General features: G+C 43.3%; 1 protein-coding gene across 1 annotated transcript; it reads right to left on the reverse strand.

The window, feature by feature from the left end:
• Positions 1–5457: 5457 nt before the first annotated feature.
• On the reverse strand, positions 5458–19503 carry Fus (FUS RNA binding protein). The gene is made up of 15 exons (XM_021167357.2): positions 19400–19503; positions 17438–17462; positions 17153–17307; positions 15216–15360; positions 14879–15066; positions 14417–14633; positions 12780–12814; positions 11296–11328; positions 9673–9776; positions 8732–8861; positions 7491–7592; positions 7240–7363; positions 6195–6295; positions 5927–6071; positions 5458–5694 (listed from the first exon to the last, which is right to left on the reverse strand). Exons 1-15 carry the CDS (start codon positions 19410–19412, stop codon positions 5655–5657), a joined length of 1557 nt encoding a protein of 518 aa, XP_021023016.1. The 5' UTR covers positions 19413–19503; the 3' UTR covers positions 5458–5654.
• Between the last annotated feature and the right edge of the window lie 1433 nt (positions 19504–20936).

Raw genomic sequence — 20936 nt, forward strand, 5'->3', positions numbered from 1 at the left:
GTTCCAGGCCAGCCAAGGCTACAATTTCCAAAAAAGTAAAATCCCAGTAACACAATTTAAAAGTTGCTTTTTTGAAGGATGTCCAGCTTGACTTCTCACTATAGCACTCTCAAGCAAAATAGCCCTCCTCCTCCTCCCCAGCCACACAGTACAGAGACTAAAACTACAGCCAAGAGTTATGGACTACACTACATATTAGTAGAAGTGCAAAGTCTACCAGATGCCTCTCATCCCAGATTCAATGGGTTCTAACAACTCTAGATTTAATTATTTCCCAAAGCCTTACACTGCCAGCCACCATAAACAGAAAGCAGGCACAGGTCAAATCTGCTAACATGCTGTTGGGGATTATTCTATTATCTTTAGGCCAACACCACAAAGGCCTGAAACTTGTCTTCCTGCTTTGGCTTCTGAATACCAAGAGATGATGGGCATCTGCCATCACACCTTGTCTCCAAAAGCTCAATAAATGCCAGTATCATAGCACTATCACTTCTGGGCAAATACCAAAGAAAATGGAATATACAAAATAATGTCAAATACCGCCGGGCAGTGGTGGTGCACGCCTTTAATCCCAGCACTTGGGAGGCAGGGGCAGGCGGATTTCTGAGTTCGAGGCCAGCCTGGTCTACAAAGTGAGTTCCAGGACAGCCAGGGCTACACAGAGAAACCCTGTCTCGAAAACCAAAACCAAACCAAACCAAACCAAAAAAAACACAAATAATGTCAAATACCTAATTGTTGCAGTACTCACAAAGCTTTGTGAACTAAAACACCAACAATTCTTAAGTTTGAGCCTTATAAAGTATGTGCTGTGATTACAGACATGAACCACTATCCCCAGCAGGTAATTTGCATGTGGTATACAAATATTGATGTATGCACAGCACTGTACAAGTGTCTTCCACGATAGAGTTCTAATCACTGGTTCTCCAGGTCATTCCCAGAAACTAGTAAATTCAGGAACAGCTTGGGCTAAGACCCTTGTCTGGAGGGGGGGAAAAAAGCAGATTCGATGCTGGAGAGATTACTCAACAGTTAAGAGCACTTGCTGCTCTTTCAGAGGACCTAAATTCAGTTCTCAGAACCCACATGGTGACTTACAACCTTCTGTATAGGAAAATGGTGCCCTCTTCAGACCACCATATATAGCCAGGGATGCACATGACACACATAAATACATACGGGCAAAATTATACATACAAAATTATACTCATACACATTAAGGGAAATATATATATATGTGAAAATAAATCATGGGGGTGGAACACATCTTTAGTTCCAGCACTTTGGAGGCAGACTGAGTTCAAGACCAGACTAGTCTAAATTATGAGTTCTAGGACAGCCAGGGCTACATACAGAGACCCTGTCTCAAAAATAAACCTTTTTAAAATATTGTTTAAATAAAGTTATCACATTTAAGTGAGTGACTAGAAGACATAAAAACATGTGCACAGCTGTAATCCCAGCACTCAAGAGGCAGAAGCAGGCAGATCTCTGAATTTGAGGTCAGACGGTTCTATACAGTGAGTTCCAGGGTAGCCAGAGCTACAGTGAGTACCTGTTATTTCAACCCAATTGACCTACAAGGACCTGGACCTGTTCTAAAGATAAACATGTCAATGTAAATATCAAGAGTACCGGGGCTGGTGAGATGGCTCAGTGGGTAAGAGCACCTGACTGCTCTTCCAAAGGTCCGGAGTTCAAATCCCAGCAACCACATGGTGGCCCACAACCATCTGTAACGAGATCTGACTCCCTCTTCTGGAGTATCTGAGGACAGCTACAGTGTACTTACATATAATAAATAAATCTTAAAAAAAAATATGCTGAAACATAGAACTTGTATATAAAGGGAGGGGGAAGACACTGAGAGGCACTGAGAACTGAAGGCAAACAGATGGACAAAACACCTTGTCCCTGATTTGTAACATCACCTGGTACTCCAACATAAACTTGCCAAATAGTTACTTTGAGCACAGGAGTTTTAAGACCAATCCAGGCAAAGTATTGAGGCTGTGCTTAGTTATATGAAGGAGCTCATGGGCAGTCAGTCATATGTAAGTAAATTAACATATTCTGTGGTTAATGCTCTAAGTCACTTTACATAGGGGAAAATGAGCACAGCTGTTATCAAAAGAAAGCTAAGGATTTTTGCTATCAAACCTGATGCCATTTCAACTCCTAGAACCCACAAGATCAACTGAAATAACATACACTTCCTCTCATTTCCACACATAACCAATTGCACATGTGCACCAGCATACTCAAAGCAGACAGAACACAGTGCCTCACTATATAGGCCTGTCTGGCCTACAACCAGGCTGGTTTTGAACTCAGTGATCCATCCACCTGATTCTGCCCCAGTCCTAGGACTGGATGTACAAATCACATCCCATTTATTAAAAAAATAAAATAAAATGGCATGTATGTGCATAATGTGTGAACACAGCACTCATAGAGAGGTCTGAGTTCAATTACAAGCACCTACAACAAAAAGATAAGCCGTTTCCAGTAGTTCAGTAACATCTGAAATGTATAAAAGTTGCCGGCCATTCAAAAAAGCTGAGGGAGGCAAAAAAATCATGAATGCAGGGCCAACCTGTGGTACAGTGACTTCGATACCAGCATGTACAACGGAGTCCCTGTTCAAAATAAATAGATGTGCAGACATTGGTAACTCTTGTCTAGCAGTGATTCTCTAGGTTCAATCCACAGGACTGAAAAAAAAAATTCAAAGAACTAAATCTATAATCAGTTAAGAGACACATGAAAGGCTATTACTTGCCTGGCTATTTTAAAAATGAAGCTAAAAGCAGATGTCAGAGAGTTAACAAAAAACAAAGCACTGGATTGTCACAACTTGTCACCAATGGTGACCTGGCACCAGGACCAGTTGTATCCATCCATTTACTTCATCTACCCACATTACTATAACTAAACCTAACCAATACCAAACATTGGGCACTAGCTATCTGGTAATAAAAAAACTTCAACTTTGGGGCAGGAAAGGATGTCTCCAAGGTCAACAACTCATAATAAGCTAATTCTCTGACAGCCAGGGCTATAGACCCAGTTTCAAAAAGAAAAAACAAACAAAAAAAAAAAAAAACAAAACAAACAAACAAAAAAAAACATACCAAGAAAGCACATACTGGTCCTATTAATTCCCAGCACCCACAACATGCGATTAACTGCCTGTAATAACTACCTCCAAGCGATCCCACAGTCCTCTAGTCTCTGCACATACCCACACCTAACATGCAAACAATACACACATAAATGAATTTTTAAAAAGTAGAAACAAAAAAAGCTTTCTAATATATTAGCACCCTAGTATGTGAAAGAGTGCTTCTCAAACCAAAGTTAACACATCAAATAGCATGTCAAAAGAGTTCATATCCAGGCCTAAGAATTCCCACACATATACCAGGTGTAACAAAACACTGCCCAAAGAGCACTTGGAACATTCAACCTTCAGAGCATGCCTACTCCTTCAATGCAGTCAGGTGAGCCTCCAATAGAGCCATGATTCCCTGCCTCTAGTCACTAACTCTGAAGATGTATAATTCATCTCTAGGTGGTCAGTCTGGTAACACAGAGCAAGTACACCAGGACAGCCTGGGCTACACAGGGGAACTACACTTCAGCACAAACTTTAACTTATGACTTAGGAGTTGAGGGGAAAGGGACACAACTCAGCAAGAATCCACTTACCAGCTAGCTACAGGTCTCAATGCTTCAGTTATCACCTTCTATACAAACGCAGAAATTCTGGACAAATCAGGTGCCTGTCTATAATCCCAGCAGTGGGAAAACTGGTAACTTCTGATTTTTGGTTTTAGCTGTCCTGCAACTAGCTAGGCTGACAGTGAACTGAGTTCAGCCTGCCTCTCAAGTGCTGAGAATAAAGGTATTCGCCACCATCCACCTAGGATTCATACTTTTAAAAAACTTTATGTGCTATGTACACCTCCATGCCAGAACAGGGCACAAGATCTCATAGATGATTGTGAATCACCCATGTGGTTGCTGCAAATTTAATTCAGGACTTCTGGAGTAATAGCTCTAACTGCTCAGCCATCTCTCCTAAGTCCCTGGATTATTTTCAAGGGCTCCTATAGCAGGCATGAAAAGGCAAGACTATCCCAAAAAAACACAACACAAAACCCATCTTTGCCCAGGCAGTTTTAACTGTGACTGTTCTTTGCAAGTGATAGTGTCACCTATAAATAGCAAGTTCATGCTAAAGAACCATGCAATTGGTTGGATGTGATGATACACCTCATCTTTAATTGGAGAAAAGTGAGACTTTATTTAAAGCATGTTACTTACATGCTGGGGGTTGGTGATACACACCTTTAATCCCAATACTATGGATGCAGAAGCAAACAGACCTCTGTTCAAGGCAAGCCTGGTCTATAAAGAAAAACCCTACCTCAAAAAAAAGCATGATACAAAAATAACAGCATGTTTCAGCTTACTGTTTGTGATACATTCTGAGACATGATGCCTGCCTATTTTGGGAAAATTGTCTTTTTGGAGGGGGGTTGCATGATTGCAGTCCATGTCGGCCTTGAACTTCTGATCCTCTTACCTCCACACCCAAGTACCAGAAATACAGAAATCCATAACCATGCTCAACTGGTTTGCCTTAGCTAGCTTTGGGACAGGGTATTACTATGTAGCTCAATCAAGCTGGAAGTTCTGCCTCCCCAGTGCTGGGATTACCAATGTTTTCAGTTCTACATACTAATTTGAATATTCAACAGATGTTGCTAAATCTGAGTTGTTGTTAAACATAACAAGCAAAAAGGCGTTACCACTCACTGGCTTCACCAGTTTCCCTTTATCATTCAACTTCCCTTAAAAGAACTGTAGCCAGGAAGGGCACACACCTTTAATCCTAGCACCCAGGAGGCAGTTTCAAGGTCAGGGCTATATTAATTTTCTATAATTCTATAATCTCAGCTGAAACCCAATGTTGAGTTCAAAGCATCAAATGTCAAATGACTTATAGACACAGCTGGATTTAGGCAAGATGTGATCCACTTAGACCTCTGTATGTATTGTCCTTTTCATGAGAAAATAGCAATTATTTTACTTTCCTAGAAACCACACAAGACAAATTGTCTTTTCTCTCCTGCATCAAGATTACTTTATCTGAGCCAGGCGTGATAGCACGTGCCTTTAATCCCAGCACTCGGGAGGCAGAGGCAGAGGCAGAGGCAGGTGGATTTCTGAGTCTGGTCTACAAAGTGAGTTCCAGGACAGTCAGGGCTACACAGAGAAACCCTGTCTCCGGGGGGAAAAAAAAAATTAACTTTATCTTACTTCCTGCTAGGTAGGAAAAAAAAATTATTCCAATTCTTGCTGTGCAACACATTTCTGGGGGAATACTGCCCCACATTAATAACATGGACCCATTCTTCAGAAAGTAAACTGGGGGAACCAGAATTTAACTAAAATGATGGTTTTTAATGGGAACCAGAGATATGGTTACAATTAGGGTAGTCTGACACACACACACACATACACACACAACCGCCCCACCCCCCCAAAAAAATATCCATGAGCGATCCTGAATTGTAAGTTTACAAAATAACAAGGGTAACACTGGGTACAGGAAGAGTTCCAGAACTTCAGGAGCCAGGCTAATATGGCCTCTCCCTGCGATCCTGTCTGTGCTCGCCCCTGAAAGAAAAAGTTATATGTTAGATTGATTGTTACTGAACTACCCTACCCATGCACAACCTTCAAGTCTCTGCTACCCAACAAATGACTTTAAAGCAAAACAGCCTCAAAGACTGGGTTCTGAACTTTTCCTCTTCCTTCCCAAAATGTAACCAGCTAAGCTGTCCTTTCCCAGGGAAACCTGATATCCTCATGATCTCTGACCAATTTTCTTGACTTTTGACTTACTCACCTGGAGTCCATCTTGCCAGGGCCAAAACCGCCTCTGTCCCCACCACCCCGGCCCCCTCTGAAGCCCCCACGGTCCCCTCCTCGGCCCCGGTAGCCGCCCCGGTCATATCCTCCTCTGCCACGTCGATCATCTCCATAGTTTCCCCCTAGAAAAAAAGTCATGTTATCATCTTCAATTCTTCTACCTTCCCTCTCTCCCATGACCTTTGCAAATCTCAAGTGTGGGGCTCTTTCTGGGCCTCTCAATTCCAGCTCTGCTCCCTTCTTACCCATATGAGAGCCTCCTGGTCCCCCTCCTGGGCCATCTGGCTTAGGTGCCTTACACTGGTTGCATTCATTTCTCCAGGAGAAGTTCATGTTCTCACAAGTACTAAAGAAATGAAAGGCAATTTGTAAGAGGTACAATTGAATTCACAAGACTTCAAGACCTGTTTCTCACCAAGAACCAAAACAAAAGTTATTATTAAACCTAAACAATTACCTTTCAACCTTCCACATTTTAGGTTAGCCACAGTTCAGCTGTCAACAAAGTTTCAGTAATTCATGTTTGAAATCAAGTCTTACTCCACTGTTATCTACACATGATCATCCATCACCTTTCTGTCCAGCACATCCATGCTACCTGCACTATCTACCCACTTCAAATCTGTTATAGGTCTCTTAGTATCTAGTATTTGCAGTTTGAATGGCAATTGGAGGCTTAAACTCATGTTTGAGTACTGGGTTCCCAGGTGGTAAGGATTAGGAGGTGGGCTAGGGGGCTGACTTCAAAAGCCCAGTTCTCTCTCCTCAGTTACTGCCTCAAGATGAGTTGTCAGCTATTACCCCATGCGTGGCTGCCTGCTCAGCTCCATTCTCCCAACCACTAAGGTCATGGACTCTAACCCCCTGAAACTGAGCCCCAAGTTAAACACTATCTCTAAGTTGCTTTGGTCATGATGTTTTATCATGGCAATGGGAAATTAACTAAAAACCAGGTGTTTGGGGCACAAGCCTTTAATCCCAGCACTTTAGGAGGTAGAGACAGGTGTATATATTAAGTTTCAGGCCAGCTGGGTCAGGACCACAAAGGGAAACTGTCTTTAAAAAAAGACAAATAGGGTTCTGTACTCCCCTAAACCTCTAGACATGCACTTGAAAAGATAGTATGTCCAAAGACTAAAAACTGGCCTTCCTAGGTAAACTATCATGTCAATCTTCCATTGACAACATGACTTTGACACTCAGTAATTAAAAGGGAAAAAAAAAAAAACTTCCAAACACTTAAAATATTAACACCACACAAGAACTTTTTAAGAAAAGCAAAATACTCACGGATTAGGACACTTCCAGTCTCCAGCTCGTTGCTGTCCTCCACCTCCACCACCTCCACTGGGGAATCCTCCTCGGCCACCACCACCACTGCCACCTCCTCCATAGCCTCCACGGCCCATGGGTCCTAGTACACATGCAATCATTAACCATTTCCTTAGTTTGGTTAGCCTACCTCTTCCATAAAACTTATTTTCACCATCTTCTACATTGTGTTCCATAACCTCTTTACACCAGAATAATGTAAGACTCACCTCCTCGCCCTCGGCCTCCACGACCATTTCCACCACCCCGGTTGAAGTCAGCTCGGCGGGTAGCAAATGAAACTTTAATAGGATTCCCAGAGAATTCTTTACCTAAAGAAGTAACAGTGGGTGATTTAACCCAAATGAAGTATGTTTGATAACTTTTGTGGAAACTTACTATTTGTTTGTTTGGGACAGGGTTTCACTATGTAGCCCTGGCTGTCATGAAACTCACTTATTTGAGCTGACCTCAAACTCAGAGGTCCACCTCCCCCTGCCTCTCAAGGGCTGGAATTAAAGGCACACATCACCATGCCCAGCTTCAGTCTAACTTTTATTATTTTCTTTATTTTCATTTCAAATATTACCCCCTTTCCTAGTTTCCCCTCCGAAAATGCCCTAGCCCTTCCCCCTCCCCAACAACCCACCCACTCCCGCTTCCTGGCCCAGGCATTCCCCTATACTGGGGCATAAAACCTTCACAGGATCAAGAGCCTCTCCTCCCATTGATGACTGACTAGGCCATCCTCAGCTACATATGCAGCTGGAGGCATGAGTCTCTCTGTGTGTTTTCTTTGATTGGTGGTTTAGCCTCAGGGAGCTCTGGGGGTACTGGTTAGCTCATGTTCCTCCTAAGGGGCTAATTTAACTTTTAAAAGTGAGAATTGTTTTTTACAAATAGCTATAAAGGTTTTGGAGCGGTCAGTGGTGGCACATGCCTTCAATCCTAGCACTCAAGAGGCAGATCTCTAGTTTAAGACCAGCCAAGGCTAGACCTTGTCTCAAAAGACGGGGTGGGGAGAGAGGAGGGCTGTAAAAGCAGTGTAATATGGAAGGGTCTGATTTAGTGATGATCCACGTTCAATCCCATGAGCCCACATGGTAAAGGAATTTACCCCAGATGGTTTGCTACTTATGCCATGGCGTGTACACGCCCACCCATGTACACAATAAATGCTGAGACCTGCAGATCCAAAACACTTAGATCCAAAAGATCTAAACTGTCTTCTTGGAAAGATGTATACAATACTAATGGGACGTGAACAAAAATGAAACCACACCAAGATGGCTCAGCAGGTAAAGGTGCTTGATGACAAGCCTGACCACTCCCTATGAACCACTTAAAAGAACTGTACCTGCAAGTCCTTGTCTGAACATCAAACGTCTTTCCATACACAATTTAAAAAAAAAAAAAACAAAATGGAACCTGCTTCCCTAACCCAACAGCCCACCCTCGTTTTGATACATACCATCAAACCAGTCGATAGCTGCTTTAGCAGAAGGTGGGTCATCAAACGAAACTGTTGCCTCACCCTTCAACTTGCCAGTTTCCCTGTCTGTGTACAAATTAATCATAGGCTGTCCAGTTTTCTTGTTTGTCTGAACAACAAAAAAAAATTACCAATTTTTAGATGACACATGCAAGTCTTGGCCTAGTACTTGTATATAGCCTACATACAATTCACTGTACTCCCTTTAATATCTCCATAGGCTATGGATGTACTCAGTGGATACAGTACTTTCTCTGCCACAATTCATAGGGCTCAATCTCCAACAAGGCACCAAAACTTCACAGTACTTACAATGATACCTAAATAGCAATGTTGTGTAGTTGTTTTGTTATACTGTTTTAATCTGGACAAGTTGAAATTAAACACACCTGATCTAAAGTTAGTTCTATCTACAAATGCAGAGCCTGTAGAACCCAAACCTCCATCTTCCCCTAACACTCATTACAAACTTTGGCTCCTCTCTTCCCCATTACTCCTCCTGTCCTGTGACTTGATTAAATCTAGCCCTGGTTTACACTGTCTTTGAGCAAGTTCTTCATCAGATGTTATCTTTCTGTGGTTTCTTCTTAAAAAGCAACAACCATTGGTTTTGCTAGCTATAAGAGGAATACACTTAAAATCCCAACATTCCATTGAATTTTATTTTTTGAGACAGTCATACAAAATTCTAGCTATTCTGGACCTCATATAGACCAGGCTAGTCACGAACCTAAATCAGAGATCATCTGTCTCTGCTGGGAACAGATTAAATATATTTTTGAAAAAAGGATTGTACTCTAATCTCAAAAAAATGCCAAAGCTTGTTTTTACTACTGAGAATCACTAAGACTTGTTTCTAATGGCATGAAGTCTAAGAGCCTATGTACAGTTAAGAGAAGTACCTACTCTTTATCAAGTACCTTAATAATTCCAATCTGCTTGAAGTAATCAGCCACAGATTCAATTGTAACATTCTCGCCTAGGCCTTGCACGAAGATGGTATTGTTGTCTGAATTATCCTGTTCTGCTTGTTCAACGACACATTAAAAAAAAAAAAAAGGTTTGAAGAACAAACAAAGACAAAAGTTAGCCAGGTATACCAACCGTATATATGTACTTTTAAAGCTTTCAAGAAAAATGCTCAGGATTCTTACCAGTTACACAGTATCTTATTGGATAATCAAAAACAATCCATATTTAAATATTATCTACTTCCTTCAAAAATTTTTACAATTACTCTCATTACTGTCCTTGAAACACCAACACCCAATATAAAAACCAGTTTCCAAACTTTCATTTCTAGATTCCTTAGTTTAAAAAAAATCTTTTTATGCCAGGGCATCGTGGAATGAACACTCCTTTAATATCAGCACTCTGGATGCAGAGACAAGTGGATCTCTGAATTTTTTTTAAAAAAATTAATTCTGTATGTGAGTACATTGCTGTCTTCACACACATCAGAAGAGGGCATCAGATCCCATTACAGATGGTTGTGAGCCACCATGTGGTTGCTGGGATTAGACCTCAGGAAGAGCAGTCACTGTTCTTAACCGCTGAGCCATCTCTCCAGCCCCAGATTTCTGAATTCTAAAAACAGCCTGGTCTACATAGTTTCAAGACAGCCAAGGCTATGTAGAGATCCTGCCTCAAAATAATTAAGTAGATGACTTTAACTAAAAATCAAAAGAAAGGGGCTGGTGAGATGGCTCAGTGGGTAAGAGCACCCGACTGCTCTTCCAAAGGTCCAGAGTTCAAATCCCAGCAACCACATGGTGGCTCACAACCATCCGTAACGAGATCTGGCGCCCTCTTCTGGAGTGTCTGAAGACAGCTACAGTGTACTTACATATAATAAATGAATAAATCTTTAAAAAAAAAAAAATCAAAAGAAAGAATTGAGACCAATTTCACATTCAAATGTAGTATAGCAATAGGAATATAATCAAAAAACATCGAGTAAAGTGGTTCCCTTACATTTCCTTCAGTCTGGTCTTTTTATCCACCTAATGTTACTCAACAGTTTACATGTGTGCATTTGTTTTGGTTTTTAAAACTGAGTTTAGTTTCTCTGTATAGCCCAGGCTGTCGTGGAACTAGGTCTGTAGAGCAGGATGGCCTAGATACGAACTCAAGAGATCATCGTGCTAGGAATAAAGGTATGAAACATTATGTCTGTCCCGGCAGTGGTGGTGCGTGCCATTAATCCCAGCACCTGGGAGGCAGAGGCAGGTGGATTTCTGAGTCATACAGAGAAACCAATCTCAAAAAAACCAAAAAAACAAAAAATAAAATAAAAAATTGTCTGAGTTAGTTATTTGTGGACTTTAAAACACCATCAACTTTAAAAGAACAGCTCTCAAGCAAGACCCACGACGTACTAGAAATAATAAATACCAAACTCTGAAGTCTAAACTTCCAGATCCAGTGTTTCTAGTATTTATACAGCCCCTCCTGTCACTCTCCACTTTTGCAGTATTTTTTGTTTCAAAGAAAGTCCAAGTGAATACAAAACCCATCTAAGTGAATACAAACCCATGGCTTACCAGAATCGTGACGAGATCCTTGATCCCGAGGACCTTAGTTACATGAAAAAAAAAAGAAAACAAAAACAAGGAAAAGGAGCCATTAGCTAACAGGAAAGGACAGATAAGGCAATAAATTAACATCAAATGCAAATTCTTGGAATGTATTAGGTAATTGCTTCCAGCCTCTCTCCAAACCCTATCCTGAGGCCTTCCCAGTGGAGAAAATTCTAGAAGGAGACAAGGGCCTCTTTCTTAAGATCTGCTACTTTGACTCCCCATAGATAATGCCACACACTTCAAGAAAATGCTGTTTTCCCCCAGCTAAGGCTGGGAAATGTCCTCAGCACAGATGGGGGTAGGGACATTAGGAATTCTTTTAAATTAACCAACCAACTCATACATAACTTGGCCCTGTTCTCTCACAAGAGAAGAAGGATAAGCTCAACACCAGCAATGTGAAGTGCATCCATCCAGTTTCTCCAAACTTTTACACCAAAGACAACCCTTGTAGAACAATTTTTAATTTCATCTTGAAAACCATTCTTAACCATGTTGTTTCCCCAAAGCAACATGAAAATAAGAAACATACATAGTAGCTACTATTGTATTTTAAAAGCATGTCCCAGGGAACAGACCAGAAGTGTTTTCATAATACAGCCTATTATTTTTCCAGACACCATCTTTAACCAATGTTTATCTAAATTCACCATATAAAAATATTGTACCTGTACACAATGACACCTAAGTCATGAACCCAAGCCTTTGGCTTTAAGTGTTTTTAGACAAATCAAGAAACCATTTTGTTTAACAAACCAGAAAAGTTCCAGCTTACTAGGAGACTTCTCAAATTTGCCATTTTTTTCCATGAATTCAAGTTTGTGCTGTGTAAAACCTCGTTATTTCCCATGAGCAATACACTCAAGACCTTTCTTGTAGTCCACACCTTCCTTCCCAGATCTAGTTCCTATATATTTGTCTGAGTACATATTTAGAATTGCATTGACATCACTATTTAATATAAATATATATACACCAACTTTACCATCTTCAGATCAGGGCACTATTTCATGTCCCTCTCCCTAAATTAAAACATTTGGGAGATTATACATACACACACACACGCACACACACCTTGGACACACTGATCAAAAGGATCCTAAAGCCAAGTTGGCACCACATGTTCCAGAACATTCCCCAGTTGCCCATGATGGTGTGGTCACTAAGTGCTAGATGTGGCAACACCCACCAAGAGGCCTACTAAATAATACTATTAACTTGTATAAAACCAATTTAGTAACATAACAGACTGCCAAGAGCTTATCCCTGCTGGCCTCCAGGTTAGCACACATCTGGCAGCAGGAGGCATTCTACCCCACCCCTTCTGGAGGTGGCTACAGACACTTTAGAAACCTTTGACACTTAACACGCTAAGACATCTGCAAATGAACAATCAGACAAAGCATTGCTGGGAGTTGGGAATTTTGGAAACTCTGTTCACTTACCACCAAATTTATTGAAGCCACCACGGTCACTTCCGCTGGAGAAGACAAGTTAGAAGAAAGGACATGAAGCTTCCAACGGCTACAAAAGGGTTGGTTTTTTTGGTTTTTTTTTTTTTTTGGGTTTTGTTTTAATATTCCCCAAACATGGATTGTTTTGGGAAAAAGATTCAAGTGGCTACTAAAATATACCTTCCTGACCACCCTTGTCTGACCTTTGAGCTTATCACACACACGTGTGCAATTTCTCAGACACAGTTAAGGATTTTACTTTAAAAAGTTTTATCTATATCCTCTGGAAAAAAAAAAAAAGCTCATTTTCCTTGGTTGTTCTTCTGACGTAGATGTTTTTTCCTCTTGTATCAAGTGGTGGACAACCCAGCAGTTGGTTTAAAAGATCTACCCCAAATTTCCCAGAAGACATTTCACACCAGGCCCTGAGATAGCCCTGAACACGTGATTTTTCATTGTTGTTTTGTGGATTTTGCTTTGAAAGCAGCAAACAGACCCAACCCCGTTCCATAAAAAGTCATAACCAAAGGCAATTTCCCCTTAGAGCAAGACAAACTCAGCTAAGCCCTACCCTAACTACTGAGCTGTTTTTAAATCACCCTTCACCCCCGGGGTCACCCCTTCTACACTGTGAGAAGAGCGGAGTATTTTGCAATGTCACCTTTCATACCTGTGGCACATAAAATGCAGAGCAAGTTAACAGTCACATAACAGTTGTTTTTCTTTTTAAAGTTTTGCATTAAACACACGCACACAACAAGAGTTTTTCATAGTTTTGCATGGTTTTGAGAATGCCCCCACCCACCTCTGAATACTTACCATGTACAAACTACCTACTTTCTTCAAAAAACCTTTCTTCAAAAAAAGAAATACCACTGACATTTTCCCCTTTCAAGGGAAACAAGGTCCCTTCAAAGTCACCAACAGACTTGACAAACTGTTTTAACATCAAATCTAAGGTTTTACTTCAACTAGAAGAAATACGGTTGGACAAGTTGATTTGATGTTTGACCAAGAAAAGGTAAACAGTGGAATGAGAAAGCAGAATACCACTGTAAAGTGCATTTTACCCTGCACACTTCAGTCAGAAGACCCCATAAATGAACCAAGTCACACACAGTCATAGTCAAATTAGTGCAAATCAGGCTCATGATTCAAGTAACTACAGAATATAGATGAGTAAATAGCCAATTCCTAGAAGCTGAGGTCAAGTTAGCCATTACCAACTCCCTTGGAAGACACATGGGAATACACAGAACAAGTGTCCCTATTATTTCCCAGGAATAGAATAGGTTTCCCCTGCAAACAAGTCTTTACTCCCAAGTTTCTTGCCTGAGTTAACAATGACTTCAATCCATATGTATCTGTGTATATTCTTTTTCTTTGGAAATAAATACACCAATACCCAAATCTCTACTCAAGAGCTATAAATGAAATTTTTGGCTCCCAAGTTCTCACAAAAACGTAATAGGAATGAATGAATATACAAAGAAACACTACTGGCCACAAACTGAAGCCCTTACATAATGCCCAGAGAACAATACTAACCATGCACTAGGGATTGACTTCAAAGGAAATCCATGCAACATTCCCCACTGAAGGTACTCCCTGGCTTATGAGACACCTACCCCATGCCGCCTCTGCCTCCTCGGCCACCTCCACGGCCTCTGGGTTCATAGCCACCACTGCTTCGGTTGTAACCACCTCCACCGCCCCTGCCACGGCCCCCACGATCCTGCTGGCCTCCCCCGTAGCCACCACCGCCGCCACCACTCTGGTCCTGATTGCCATAACCGCCACCGCCACCGCCGCCACTCATAGAGGACTGATCTTGGCCATAGTTGCCTGTAAGGAAAACAAAGAATCCTTTTTAATGTGAAGAGGGGTGCTTAGTAGTCATGTATGCTTAGCATACACAAATTTGTTTCAGTTCTCAGCAACAAAAGTGAAGGGATGTGAAGCATCATGGAAAGGGTCAATGGTACCACTAAAAGGACAGTAAACATTAGGGACCAAGTAAACAAGAAAGCCACTATTTTAGGACATGAGCAAGTTTGGAGAAGAAGATAGAACTAAAGCTACTTCCTCACCTCCACCACCCCCTCCACCACCTCCACTGCTGCTGTTGTACTGGTTCTGTTGTCCATAACCCTGAGGTGGGTTATAGGAGCTTTGTTGTTGTCCATAGCTTTGTTGCTGTCCACCATAGCCAGACTGTTGACCATAACCTCCACTCTGGGGTTGCCCATAGCTGCTGCTCTGAGAACTGCCACCATAACTAAATGGAAAACAATGAAAACCAGAATTAGGATTTGTAAAATGCCAAAGTGCTTGCTTTACTTTTAGTCCATTCCCTCTCATTACCCATCCGAGACCCAGCAGCTCACCGACTCTTTCTGGCCTTTCCCCTCTCCTATACCACCTTACCTTCCTGAGGTGCTGCTAGGAGCTGGCTGTTGGCCATAGCCAGGGTAGGACGACTGCTGCCCATAAGAAGATTGGGAACTTTGGCTGCTGCCATAGCCTCCAGTGGAACCATATCCCTGGGGAGCTGACTGAGTTCCATAGCCTGCTACAAAGAAAAAAGTTATAAGTACAATTAAAAAAAAAAGAACCAGGTATGTAGTGCTCATTTTTAATCCTAGCATTTGGGAGACAGAAGATCTCTGTTCAGTGTGAGGCCAAACTGGTCTACATATCCAGTTCAGGTCAAACACAGCTACTTAGTGAGAAAGGGGGAGACAGGGAAAGAATTAGATTGGAAAAAAAAAAAATACACTTCCTGATTTTTAAAAATTTGTTAATCTTGAAACAAATCTAGCCCAGTGTTTCATGGTGATCTTCAAAATCAGGAAGCCATCTCAAGCAAAAGGGGAGTGAGATGGAGATGTAGCTCAGCTGACCGTGTTTACTTATCATACATACAAGTTCATTTGATCTTCAACAAACCAAGTATTAAAAAAAAAAAAATAGCCAGGTGTGGTGGCACACGCCTGTAATACCAGCACTTGGGAGGCAGAGACAGGCGGATTTATGAGTTTGAGGCCAGCCTGGTCTACAAAGTGAGTTCCAGGACAGTCAGGGCTACACAGAAACACTGTCTCAAAAAAAAAAAACAAGTATTGTGATAAGTGTTTTTGCTCCCAACACTCGGAGGCAGGAAAATCAGAAGGCTCAAGACCATCCTCAAATATATAGGCAAGTATCTGGCCAGTCTCAGCTGCTAGGTCATCTCTGCACCCACCCACCCACCCACCCAATCCTTTATGACAGGTCTCACAGAATTCAAGCTGCCTCGACTTCTAAATCAGTGGTTCTCAACCTGTCAAGTGACACCTCTTTCTTTGAACATATCTGTTACCATGAACAGTATATAAAGTAGCACGGAAAAGAATCTTATAGTTGGGGGTCACACAACATGCGGAATTGTATTAAAGGGTTACAGCTAATTCCATCTAATGGAAGGTTGAGAACCAGTCCTAAATGAACAAGACCTTGACTCTCCACCTCCACATCCCAGGTACTGAGATTACAGCAGCATTCCACATCTTCAATTTCACTAATATCACTGTTTTAATAAAGGTTCAATTCCATTCTATCTGTCCTAAATCTAGGCACCTGTGCCACTAATCGTAACACAAAAGATTCCTACAAACTGCATTTTAATCTGTTTTTGTTTTTTCAAGACAGGGTTTCTGTGTAGCCCTTGGCTGTCCTGGAACTCACCTTGTAGATCAGGCTGGTCTCCAACTCAAGATTCAAGAAGAGATCCACTAGCCTCTGCCTCCCAGAATGCTGGAACTAAAGGTGTGTGTGCCACCACTCCTAGCCCTAACTACATTTTAAATGTAGCTAATATGGACAGTAAAATGTTTTGCCCTTGTGAGGTAAAAATGGCACTACCTCAGCCGGGCGTGGTGGCGCACGCCTTTAATCCCAGCACTCGGGAGGCAGAGACAGGCGGATTTCTGAGTTCTAGGCCAGCCTGGTCTACAAAGTGAGTTCCAGGACAGTCAGGGCTACACAGAGAAACCCTGTCTCAAAAAAAAAAAAAAAAAAAAAAAAAAAATGGCACCACCTCTGTGAATCACAGATTGTCAGCCAACTTCAAGAATTCCCAAACAGACCATTTCCTTCCCATCCATCATCCTAAACTGGTTCTCTCTTTAGCAAACTTGCTTCTTCACAAAAAATAGTAAGCAGGGAGAAAATAGTCCAATATAGAATCAATTACAAACCAGTATTTTGTTTGAAAAGACTGACTACAAAACTTTAGGGGAAAGGTGGGAATTTCAGTATTGTTCAGGTTTAAGAAAAGTTAACATCCATAAAGAAATGAAGATGTGTTCTACTAAGAAACTCACTGTTTTGGGTCTGTCCATAAGAAGATCCATAGCTGCTCTGGCCGTATCCTGAAGTGTCAGCTGATTGGCCATAACCACTGTAACTCTGTTGGCCATAGGGCTGATTGCTCTGTTGGGAGTAGCCCTGCCCAGGCTGGGTAGGATAGGCCCCATAGCTAGAAGAAAACAGACCAGTAATCTTCAACTGAAAGAATAAGAACAAAAGCATACAAAAATACATAAAACTCAAGTTAGATTAATCACCCTTGCTGTCTTCTAGCTCCAGACCAGAAACAGTATACTCACCTTTGAGTTGCTTGTTGGGTATAGTCTGTAAAAGATGGGAGAGAAAAAGGTCTTAATTTTAGTTAAGAATGGAATAGAAATAAATTCTTCAACTTTTGTACTAGGCACCCCAGATGAAACAAATCTACAAAAACATTGCAAAAACAGGCCTAAGTTAATTCCTCATGAGACAAAATGGCCAAGTTTTATTACAAAAAGCAAAGAAAGCACAAATTTCTAGAAACCAGTAAGTCTTAGAATTTTGTTCTGGGTAGAACCCAGGGCTTGCTTGGGTCCCGCTAAATAAGCGACCACTGAACATCACAGCCACAGAGCTCTGTGGATGGACTGGTTCTCTATCTTGAGGCAGGGTTTCTCTGCAGAGCCCCAGTTGTACCATAACTCGCTCTGTAGACCGGGATGGCCTCCAATTTAATACATACAAAGGTCCATCTGCCTCTGCCTCCCAAATGCTGGGATTAAAGATGTCCAAATAGCCAGGTGTGGTGGCGCACGCCTCTAGTCCCAGCACTTGGGAGGCAGAGGCAGGTGAATTTGAGTTCGAGGCCAGCCTGGTCTACAGAGGGAGTTCCAGGACAGTCAGGGCTATACAGAGAAACCCTGTCTCGAAAATAAGTCCAACATCATGTCCTTTTTGCCTTTTTGTTTTGTTTTTTGATACAGAAGTCTTGATTATGTATCTATCCCAGAATTCAGTATGTAGACCACCTCGAACTCACATAGATCTGCCTACTTCTACCTCTTAGTCCTGAAATTAAAGGTGTGTGCCACCAAACCTGGCTCAATCTTTAAAAAAAAAAAAAAAAAAAAAAAAAAAAAACCTCAAAATACAGATCATCCCTGAAGTTTAAAAATCCTTTTGACTTGTTGCAGTCTTTCCAAGGCCTGCAACACACGCCACCATTTTGTATCTTCACAGCAGCTCTGTATACAGGAAAGGTGGTATAACCGGATGTCAAGATTAACTTTGACAGCGCTATTACACAGTGGAGTTTTACAGTGGAGTTCAAGCCCAAGGAAGCAGCTAAAAGAATGGGACTCTCCAACCCCCAAATGGCATGGTGCTCTCTCAAGGTTCCCGAAGTGTGGCTCCAAATAACTGAGCTCCCGCCTACCATGCGCACCCAAAGCAGACAGCACTTTCAACAATCTGCCGGAAACCCAAGCTCTACCCCCGCACTGGGGCAAAACTGACAGCGAAAGGGTGTGGTCTCGGAGAGCGACTCCTCTGATTTCTTTCCTGCCTCAGGAAAACTCAACTCTGAAGTGGGAAACCCAGGCCGGGGTCTCTTGACTCCGTTGGTCATCCCCCTGAGGTCCTCCCAATCCCACGGACACGCGAGGCAGCCATGAGCTTCCGCTCCCGCTGGGCGGCCACGGAGGCGGGAAGAGAAGGCCCCGCCCCTTCCCAAGAGACCCAGTAAGCAGGGCGAGGCCAGCATCGGACCACAAGTCTTTCGCCGAGGGTCTCGCGACAAAAAAAAAAAGGCAAAAAAAAAAAAAAAAAAAAAAAAACCCGACCAACTCCTGGCGGGAGAGGGGGAGGGGGGCCGCGGCGAGAAGGGGGAGGGGCCAGAGGAGCGCGTGCGCGCACCAAGTGCCCGGATGCAGCACTGCGACAAAGCGAGGCCGGGAACCGAGGGAGGGGGTGGGGCGAGGCTGCGGTGACCCAGAGCTCCCTCACCCCGGTCACCCCACGTCGCCAGGCAGCGTCTCTCTCAACACTCGACCCAAGTGACCGGGCCAGATGAGAAAGCCCACGGTCTCCGCGCCAAAGGCGCCAGGGGAGCCAAACAAAATGGCGACACCGCCCTCCCCTTCCCTCCACCCGCCGCTTCCCGCCAGAGGTGCGGGAGCCCACACTCGCCCACCACCGCAGGCCCAGCGGAAAGCCGAAAGGCTTGCTGCGAGGAAACGAGGCCTCGCAGGGACGCGCCGTCGCCGCCTCGCGCTCCCACATACCGTTTGAAGCCATGTCCGCGCACGCGCGCAGCGCAGGCCGCCAAGCAACAGAGTTCCAGACGACCGCGAAGCGACGCCGCGAGGACTGAGCGGCCCCGCCTCCCGCGCCCGCCTTAAGTACGCCTGCCGCCTACGCGCCACCCGGACGTACCAAGTGGAGCAGCGCGAGGGGGAGGCACGCCCAGGTCCCCACCCCTCCCCGGGGATACGGAGAGCCCAGGAAGACAAGAGGGAAAACGAACTCGCTTCGTACCCAAACACTCGCACGCAACACTCGCACGCGCTTTCTCTTTGCGGCCGTTGGCTCTCGTCCGTCGCCCGGGGATCGCCTCCGACACTCCTCTACCCCTCTGGAGGCAGAATGGTATGACCCGGCCTCCCGCTAGGGGCGGGGCCAGGGCCCTGCGCCCGAGAGCGGAACTGTGTAGTCAAGGCCTGGAGTCTCCGGGTGTGGGAACCGAAATCCTTCCGACCTGCCCCGCGGCTGGGCCCCACTTTCACTGGGGAAGATGCAGCATGCTTTCGCTTGCCCTGGCCTAGCAACTGACTCAAACGCAGTGTCGCTCTGCCTTTGACTCCACATTCTCTCCTGACAGACAGCACACTGATCAGTCTCGTTTTTCACTTAGGAATGCCTCAGCTTGCTGCTCTTTAGACCTTAACAAGATTTATAGATTGTGACGTTTAACCTGGAAGGAGATGAGCTTTAGTCTGGACCCTATGGCCCCTAGGCTGGTTCAACAATAACGCATATGTATACAACTTAAGAGGCTTCAAACCCACAATTAACCCCCCCGCCTTTTTTTTTAATTTGGCCTCTCAGTGCCGCTCAGTTGATCTCGAATCCTTGATTCTATTTGCCTTAGCCCTGTGCATTCTGGAATTACAGTCGTCCTGGTTTTCCCCCCATCATCATCTTGTAAAGAAATCTGAGGAATGTAGCTTAATGATACAGCGATCGCTTAGCCTGTGCATGACCCTGCGTACATCTCCAGTCCCGGAGCTAGGCAGAGGTGGAGGGAGATGGATCTTAGAGCAGTGAGCAACTAGACTAAGAACGTGAATGAGTACGAGGCAGTTCAGGGTCAGACCTTCTGATCTTTAAAGTCTAAGTCTGGGGAACTACAAAATGCTTCTTGGTTACAGGAAATGATTGAAAGCATTTAAAGGCATGTACACTTTTTGTCAGTTCAAGGACAAAACGAAATTCAAGGGGGTCGGAGAGACAGCTGCTCTAGAGAAAACACAGGTTCAATTCCTAGTACCCGAATGTGGGCAAACAACCAACTGTAAATCCAATACCAGGGACTCTGGGATCCCAGAGATCAGGTAATTCATTTTGCAATGAGTAGGTTAGGATGGGTCTGAGGAAATGACATTTCTACTGTGAGTTTACGTAGTGGATAAGAACAAAAAGGACCAAGCTTGACTGAGAACCTGCTCTGTGAAGCCACTTTAGCTGTATCCTGAGAGGAAGCATTGGAGAAAATATAGACATTGTCCTCCTCTTAGGAACCCTCGCTGGCCCGCCCACAGA

Source organism: Mus caroli, unplaced genomic scaffold (genome assembly GCF_978045245.1).
Source record: "Mus caroli unplaced genomic scaffold, Mus_caroli_1 scaffold_8, whole genome shotgun sequence".
In the NCBI taxonomy this organism is placed as follows: Eukaryota; Metazoa; Chordata; class Mammalia; order Rodentia; family Muridae; genus Mus; species Mus caroli.